The sequence below is a fragment of the Cygnus olor genome, chromosome 25 (assembly GCF_009769625.2).
Source record: "Cygnus olor isolate bCygOlo1 chromosome 25, bCygOlo1.pri.v2, whole genome shotgun sequence".
Lineage (NCBI taxonomy): Eukaryota > Metazoa > Chordata > Aves > Anseriformes > Anatidae > Cygnus > Cygnus olor.
Window position 1 is genome coordinate 3,401,586 of NC_049193.1, and position 8,875 is coordinate 3,410,460.

Genomic DNA, 8,875 nt, shown 5'->3' on the forward strand with positions numbered 1-8,875 from the left:
CTCTGCCCCGTGCGGGATTTTGCCATTTACGGAGGCAGCGATAGCTGCACCCAGCCATGGATTGCATGGGTGAAGCACTGGGCTGGGATCTTGAAATTCCCAGGGTTTTGCGCCGGGGTTTTGAATTTCAGCCTCATCCCACTGAGGACAACCTGCTCAGGAGTTAGACTTGATGATCCTTGTGGGTCCCTTCCAACTCGGGATATTCTATGATTCTATGCTCAGGGAGGGAGGACTCCCCGCTTTGTGCCCCCATTTCCCCAGGGGGATGCTGGGGGGACACGAGGTGTCCAAACCAGTGGGGTGGTGGGAACAAGCCAGGTGTATGCACGATCCCAAAATGCAGGGGCCAGCCCTAGGGCCTCCCCATGGGGATACAGGTGACGAGGGAGCTGCAGCTCCTCCACCCCACAGCTCCCCTGGGCACGGCCACGCAGCGAGGTCCTGCACAAGCACCACGGGCGCGTGTCCTGTGGGGCACGGGACCGATGCCGACGCACCTCCCCAGTGTACACCCCAACACCAGGAGAAGGAAAAGGGTTAAACTGGCGTCTGCCTCAAAGACATCCCAGCTCCAGCACCAGCAGCAAAGCAGTGAGGATGCTCACGTGTGGCACCCTCTGCCTCCCCACCTCCAGGCGCACTTACTGGGATTTTCCCAGTCTGTCGGCTCCTCGGGACCAGTCTGCTGCTGGAGGCGGCAGGGGGATGCCGTGACAGCTGAAAAATGAGCCACCGGGCAGCGAGAGGAGTTCTGAAAGGAGGAATCTGCCTTGACTGAGGAGGATTTTAGCACCTAGGGCTAAGCCAATAAAGCTCGGCCGTCCCCATCCCGACGGGAATTGTTTGCTCACGCTCCGGGAGCTGCTTAAAGCAGGGGAGACGCGGAGAACGAACAGGAGTAAGCGAGGTGGGGGGAGACCCCCCACGCGTGGCAAGCCTGCGAGCATCCCATAGTGCTGCCGGGACCAGGGCTCACCCCGAGCCCCCAGGGACACGCTGTGCCCCTGCTGCCACCTCGCCTCGATGGGGACTGCAACCGGGAAGGCGCTCGCAGAAGATGCTCTGCCTCGCCGACCACTCCAGCTCTCTTTGTAGCCCGTGGGCTGGCGGAGATTGGTGGTGCCCAGACGGCTGCGCCCAGGCGAAGGCTTTGCTCTCTCCACCCCTCAGTCCCTGAGGACCCCGGCGGGACCATGGTGGCATCGGGCTCCGGGGGAGGCGTTGTGGTGGCCCTGCTCTGCTGCTGCCTCCTGAGCTCTGCCTGGGCTCTGGTAAGTCCGCGCGGCCCCGGGCTCCTCCAGGCCCGCCGCTCTGCTGCCTTCAGGTATCGCTGATCGCCTCTGGGCAACCCGCACCTCCTGCATCTGCACTCCCGCTAAAAGCTTTTCAGCAGCCATGGGGACACTGTGATGGGATTTATTTATTTATTTTTTTTATTTCTTGCACATGCCCAGGGCAGGGCTCGCAAGGGACCGGAGGGACCCAGGCGAATTCCCATTAGCGCTGGTGAGGCTGCAGGGCTGGCAGCAAGGGCAGAGCTGGAAGCACCCATGGCAGCGCCTCTCCCCAAAGCGCCCCCCCTTGCTGATGCACCCCCTCTGTGCCTCCCTAGCCCCATTCTGCCAGCACCCAGCATCCCGGCTCCTTTTCCTTTCCAAAGCTGGTGGTTTGCCCATCCCCTCTCCAAATCGCTCCCCTTATGGCTCTGCTCTTCCCATATCACTTAGCTCTACCCCCAGCCACCCACACCCAGCTCACCGGGGACAGCACGGTGCTGCGAGGCTGCTGCACCTTCGTTTCCAGCCTGGCTGCCCCGTTGTCTCTGCCCACCTCCTCCAGCCGCACTCCGGGCCTCCCTGCTTGTCTCTTGCTCCGGCTTTGGCTCATTTCCCACCCGAGGACGCTCCTGCTTCGTGCAGGAGGGTGCAAAGAGTGCTCAGAGCAGAATTGAGTCAAGTTGCCATTAGGCACCGCTGGCCAAAGCCCCCCTGTGATGGGGGGGGGTCCTCACCCCGGTTTTGTCTGGGCAGGTGGACCCCGACGACGTGCTCACGAAAGAAGAGCAGATTTACCTCCTGGTGGAAGCCAAGGAGAAATGTCAGAGGGACATAAAAACCCAGCTGGAGAAGATCAAAGGTAGCATCCTGACCCTGCGCATGGGGGGGCAAGCCTGGGGACCTGGCTATGTCACGGAAAACGCTGTCCCCTCCGATGGCAGCAGGACGGGGCCAAGGGGACCTGCAGCTCCTGGGGACCACATGGTCCTGGAATGGATTTGTGCAGCTCCTGGGTGTAATTAGGGGACAATCAAACCCTTACACTGATGAGCCAGCACTGACTGCACTGCGCAGCCCCATGTGCAGCACAAACAAGAGCTCTGGGATGGGGATGGGGGTGGGTCCCCCTGCTCTGCAGATGAGGGGTGATGGCATGGCAGCACACTTCCTCGTCTTGGTTTGGGGCCCAGGGGGGTCAGAGGCAGGATGAGGCGCTGTTTGGACACGGGGTGCGATGCGCCTTTGCTTCCTGGCCAGATACCAGCTGCCTTCCAGAGTGGGACGGGATTATCTGCTGGCCGGAGGGCTCCCCCAGCCAGGAGGTGGCCGTGCCCTGCCCCGACTACATCTACGACTTCAACCACAAAGGTGAGCGCTCGCATCCGGACAGGGCGTGAGCTCACCTCGGGGAGCCGCCTGCACCAAGCGGGGGTGCAGATGGGTTTCCTGTGGGTTCTGCTGCTGTCACAGCACCCACCGCGTTCCCAGGTCATGCCTACAGGTACTGCAGTGCCTATGGGACGTGGGAGATGGCTCTCAGCCTCAACAAGACCTGGGCCAATTACACTGAATGCGCTGTGCTCTTCTCCTCTGAGAGCCGGAGCCGTGAGAAGGTGACCTTGCTTGTCGGAGGCGCTGGGAAAGGGACTGGGCTGGGGACCAGGGGAACGGCTGGGACTGGGGGCTCCCCAGAACAAGCTCTGCTCCTCCCGTGCTCTCGGCCTGGAGGCAGAAAGGGTCCTGGGCCGTGGGGGAGGCGTGGAGCAGAGCCCTTCTCTTCCAGGAGGTGTTTGAGCGCCTGCACCTGATGTACACCATCGGCTACTCCATCTCCCTGGCCTCCCTCATCGTCGCCGTCTGCATCCTCTCCTACTTCAAGTAAGGAGGAGCTGAACCCCATCCCCATGGGGGGAACAACCACGTCCCCATCTCCGGCACGCAGCACCTGGGGGGAGCAGCCCTGTGGGGCACCGGCACCACCCCAACCCCAGCACAAACCTCAGAGCATTTCCCAGAGCCCCCAGACACGTACTGGTGACCAGTACAACCAGCTCCTCGCTCCTGAAGGGGGATGAAACCCCACTTGTCCCCCGAGCTGCCTTTTGTGCCCACGGGGGGCTGGCATCTTGGGGCTGGCCTTCTCCAGGCCCCCCCCTTGCCTGGTAGCCCACATGTGCTGAGCTTTTTGGGCAGCCAGGGCTGGGCTCGTGTCACCCCCTTCTCCGTAGGCGCCTGCACTGCACACGCAACTACATCCACGTCCACCTCTTCACCTCCTTCATCTGCCGGGCGGTGAGCATCTTCGTGAAGGACATGGTGCTCTACTCGGCCAGCGAGACGGAGAAGCTGCGGGAGGACGACTTCAAGGCAGAAATGGGCTCCTCGCCAGGCCAACGGAGCCACCTGGCAAGTGGTGCATGGAGACCAGGGGCAGGAGCAGGGCAAAGGGGGATTTAGGAGCCCTGGTGCAAGGAGATGTAGGGCTGTGACACTCTGTGATGCCACTAGAGAGGGGAGGGAAAAACCCCGAGGAGATGCAGCTCTGGTGGCCGGCAGCTTTCAGGGAAGGGTCTGACATGGGCACCTCTCTGCCCGCAGGTCGGCTGCAAGGTGGTGGTGACGCTCTTCCTCTATTTTTTGGCCACCAACCACTATTGGATCCTGGTGGAAGGTCTCTACCTGCACAGCCTGATCTTCATGGCCTTCCTCTCCAACAAGAGCTACCTGTGGGTCCTCATCATCATCGGCTGGGGTAAGCTTGGACCCCAACCCAACCCTGCGAGGAGCTGGGGCACTGAGCAGCACCGATTGCCAAGATAAGGGCAATGGGATGCAGAGCAGCCGCCAGAAACCAATTCAGGCTGCAAACGTGGTGTCTCAGCTGTGCTCCTCACCCCGGTTTGCGTCCCTCCAGGTCTCCCTGCTGTCTTTGTGTCTGTCTGGGCCAGCGTGAGGGCCTCCCTGGCGGATACGCAGTACGTAGCTCCTCCTTCACCAGCAGTCCTTTGGGGAGGGAAAGCTTGGTTGCAAATGCTAGCAAGAAATCTGTGGGCACCAGAGCTTCTGGAAATGAAAAAATTCCAAAAAGAACAAGAGGAGTCAACAAGTATACAAGGCTTGTTTATAAAACTGTCGGTAATCTAGTCCAGTAATATCTTTGTTCTGCATGTGGAAGGAAGCTGGATGCAGCTTTACATCATAAATTGATTGATAAATTGTGCCAAGATGAACACTAAGGGTACGTTCTAAAGTTAAGATTTTAAAAAGAGGAAGACCACTCCTCCACCAAGAGGAGGACTTACAGCAGGAGGTTTAGACAAGGAGCTCTCAGCAGGATTCAGGTTAATTAAAAACTGAATTGCCACAGAAAGATATTTGGAGGTGTTTGTAACAGGGCTGCTGCTGGGTCAGGATTTACCCAAACTCCAGATTTCTCCCAGCCAGGCTCACTCAGAGATGGCAAAGAGGTGAAGGGTGGGAGGACGGGAGATGGGGACGGTGGCTGGTGGGGACAGGGACCATCAGCCAGCAGTTCTCCTCACCAGTGACTGCAGGCGTCTCCAAAGGTTCTTCACCGGTCTCTTCAGGTGCTGGGACCTCAGCGCGGGAAACATGAAGTGGATTTATCAGGTCCCCATCTTGGCTGCCATCGTGGTAAGAACCCCGTGGCTCCATTTCCCAACCCTTTCCAGGGAAAGGGGACTGGGAGCAACCCAGGGCTGATTGCTTGTGGTTGCTGGGCCGGGTCGCTGCAGGCAACAAACCCACGGTGGGCGTCTGTTGGCAGGTGAACTTCTTCCTCTTCCTCAACATCGTCCGGGTGCTGGCCTCCAAGCTCTGGGAGACAAACACGGGGAAGCTGGACCCCCGGCAGCAGTACAGGCAAGTGCTGGCAGCAGCAGGACCATGCCCCAGCCCTGGGCTGGCTCATTTAGGCGTGACGGTTCCCCAGAGGGCTGGGAACGAAGAGCAGAGACGCTGGAGTAGCTGCAGGAGCGAGGGAGGGTGGCAGCCAGCACTTTCGGCAGCTCGGTTTGCTTGAAACAGGAGGCTCGGGGTTCAAACCTTGCCTGGTCCCTTCCCCGAGCCGGGTGATGTGCGATAGCCTGCACAAACCAGGGCAGCAGCAGAAACTCCAGCGCCTGCCCTTCGCTGGGACACTCCCCAACACCGGCAGCTCCGGGCTGGCTGGCAGGTCCCAGCTCACCGCCCCGAGTGTTTCTCCTCTCAGGAAGCTGCTCAAGTCCACGCTGGTGCTGATGCCGCTTTTCGGAGTCCACTACGTGGTGTTCATGGCCATGCCCTACACCGAAGTCTCTGGGGTGCTGTGGCAGATCCAGATGCATTACGAGATGCTCTTTAACTCCTCTCAGGTACGTTGCTGTGGGGCTGCCCTCCCTGCTCCCAGCACCGAGCGATGTCCACCCGGGCACGCACACGGCATCCCGGCTCAGGACTCAAACCCCACGTCCGTCTCTTTTGGCAGGGTTTCTTTGTGGCTTTCATCTACTGCTTTTGCAACGGGGAGGTAAGTGAGAAGTGCGAGCAGCTGAGCTCTGGGTCAAGCCCGTTTAGGGTCAGGGACTTTAACCCACAGCCCCTGACTTGGGATAACTGGAGGGAAAACTGATTCATCACTCTCTGTAGGCTTTGGAAGGGAAAAATCTCTAGGAGTGAAAACCAAGGGAAGGGAAGGGAAGGGAAGGGAAGGGAAGGGAAGGGCAGGGCTGCCTGTTTTGCTGGCTCTGCGCACCAGCAGCCATCTCTGATCCCTCCTTTAGGTGCAGGCAGAGATTAAAAAAGCCCATTTTCGGAGAAGCCTGGCACTGGACTTCAAGCAGAAGGCACGCGCCACCAGTGCGGTGGGGAGCTGCTACTACGGCGGGCTGGCCTCCCACGCCACCACCAGCTTCAGCATGAGCCTCGCGGGGCGAGCGGCAGGGAGCACGCAGCAGCGTGGGCTGCTGCTCCCTGCCCGTGCCAGCCTGCCAGGCTGCATCCCCGGCTCCTTTGCCTTGGACTTTTTGCCCTGTCCGACCCAAGAGATGAGCCAGAAAGCCTGCGGGGAAACCACGGGGGACTTAGATGTGGATCGGAGTCACCCCAACCTGAACAAAGAGCTGGAGACGATGCTGTGAAGTTAACGGTGCATCTCCCAGCTGGACTGATCCTCACGCTCTGGGCTCCTTTTGTGCTTGCGTGGAGAGCTGGGGCAGGGGTCAGCAGCTGAATCAACACAAATCCCTCTGCCTCCCAGCCAGCATGCAAAGGGAGCACGTGCTCCTGTTCCTTCTTGTACCTACCCAGCCTAAAAACGAGCTGGTTCAAAACCTCCTTTCCTTCCACGCGCAGATGAGTGGTGTAAGTGATGTCTGTGCATGCAAAGCCTTGAATCGTCACCAGGACACAGTCCTCCAGGCCCAATCTGACAGACTCTGACAGCCTGGAAGGCTACTTCAGCTCCAGCGTGTACAAAGCTGTGCCAACGACACCGCAGCCCTGAAGTCTGCCTCCCCTCCTTGGCACTAATTCCTGCGGTGTGCAGCCCGGGGCTGGCAGTGAGCGGTGCCTGCGGAGCTGCTCTTCAGCTCACCCTGCCCTCACCTGCATCCTTGCGTAGCTCCGCGGTGCTGTGAACGCCTACAGGCACTGCTCGGATACAAACAGGGGGCACGGAGTCACCGGGACACGACGGGCTGAGGGAGGCAGACCATGCATTACAGCCTGGGAAGGGCGCAGCAAAATGCCTCGGTCCCCCACGCTTTCCAGCACGATTGCGTGGAAATGCAGAGACCACAGCATGCCAGAGCCTTGGCCCTGGGGTCTTTCTGCAAGCTAGTTAATAAAGAGACAGGCTGCAAGGCTTGCTTCCATCCTCAAACTTCTTTATGGTCTCAGCAAATGGTTACAGGAGGAAGCAGAGGGGGTGAAGGGCTGGAAACCCAGCCAGACCTACCCTCACTGCTCGCTGTTGGGGTGCAGTGACACCTCCGAGCTCCCTCCTGCCCCCTTCGGTGACACACACAGTGCCTGGAAAACCTCAGCACCCAGCTGGGAAAAGGCATTCCCGAGGATATTGCGATGCCCTGCACAGACAATTCTCTCGGATGGTGAGGGAGTGGGGTGGGGGGTGATGATTACAATGTTGTTGGGAGAGGGGGTACGTACACCAGTTGAAGTTACATGGCATGTCGGTGTTTTTTTCCTACTTGAGACACATTCCAAGGCAGTAATTTCATAATAAAGCTAGTGACAGAGAACACACAAATAATTCTGTGCATTTGCAGAGCTTTCCGGTGAAAGTCTAAGGTGCAAACTGAGCCACAAGGATTAGAAATCACTAGAGGAACCACCAGGCAGAGGGCCAGGAGGCCTGTCAGGGCAGGGACGAGGTTTCCTGGTCTACAAGAAGATGGCACATCTGCATCACCCCCAGCCAAGAAAGCAAGTGCCCTGCTCTGGGGGACGAGAGGCAGAGGGGGCGACCGATGCTCGAGCAGAGGCAGGAGCAGGGTTGTACTTCCCAAACCTGAGCTTCCTGTAATTGATTTGCTCAGCTGAGTTGTGCTCCCGTCTGTTCAGAAGAAAGCACAGCCAGCCCCTGCAAGGAGAGAGGTTCTCTTTCAGGGTAGTTGGCATGCAGCTCACACTGCTACCTTGTTCTGTGGAAAAGGAATCAACCCCCCTTATGTACCTAACGGGGACCTGCGAACTGACATTTATAGCGCTCTGTCACCGATCAATATTTACTCACTCAATTCTCCAGAGGCTCCTGGTAGCTGAGAGAGGGGTGAGGAATTTCAATAATCCTATCAGAACAGCAGAGGGATGCATTAAAAAGAAGGGGAGAAACCCACGCATATGCCACATACAGGCCAGATCCCCGTGGCAGCGACCTGAGACCAAGACAGGGAGGGAGCAGAGGGCAGCTTCAGACCACCAAGCTATTTTTTGGTTTTAAAACTCAAATCTTTAGTTATGCTGAGTGATAAACACTACGTGTGATAAGGAAAAAGGAACCCAGCAGTGGCTCCTAATCCCCTGCCGCATCTGCCCTCGAACAAGACATCATCCTCATCTTAATACTAAATATGCTGAAGTCTTCAGTTTTGCAGAGCTCAAACCAGTGCAAAGAGGTTTCTGCCTGGACTGTGATTAGGTAATTCAAGTGGAAGCCATCCTAAAACCTGTATTAGAGCTAGATAGCGAGGAGGCCCAAATAATCACATTGCTGTCTTCACTGAAACCAGGACATGTGCAAGTCAGATGACAGGACTGTGGCTGAGTTCCCTTCCCAGCTCTACAATGACTCCATGAAAGGCTGGGAGAAGCAATGTGTCCTGGACTGCACGCTTCCACACTTGTAAAATGGAGAGAAATCTATTCCCCAGTAGGCTTTGAAGCTAAAATACGGCTTTCAAAACTGAACGATGCTGAGAAAAACCACAGGAATTATTTTCTAAACTACAATCCAAAACTTCTGTTCAAAGAAAGGGATGCAGTCAGATCTCCGGCCACACAAATCGCTATCCAAATGCCAGAACAGCCAGAGGAAGAAGTGGAGAACAAAAAGCACATGGTAGATATTTTGTCCC

At 57.7% G+C, this 8,875-nt stretch overlaps 1 protein-coding gene across 1 annotated transcript; it reads left to right on the plus strand.

Annotated features, from left to right (window-relative positions):
• Positions 1-739: 739 nt before the first annotated feature.
• LOC121059785 (parathyroid hormone/parathyroid hormone-related peptide receptor-like) lies at positions 740-7,127 on the plus strand. Its single transcript, XM_040536950.1, has 13 exons — positions 740-1,274; positions 2,034-2,139; positions 2,538-2,648; positions 2,769-2,893; positions 3,064-3,158; positions 3,509-3,686; positions 3,879-4,032; positions 4,195-4,255; positions 4,868-4,934; positions 5,068-5,166; positions 5,516-5,653; positions 5,767-5,808; positions 6,062-7,127. Exons 1-13 carry the CDS (start codon positions 1,197-1,199, stop codon positions 6,416-6,418), a joined length of 1,611 nt encoding a protein of 536 aa, XP_040392884.1. The 5' UTR covers positions 740-1,196; the 3' UTR covers positions 6,419-7,127.
• The last annotated feature ends 1,748 nt before the right edge of the window (positions 7,128-8,875 follow it).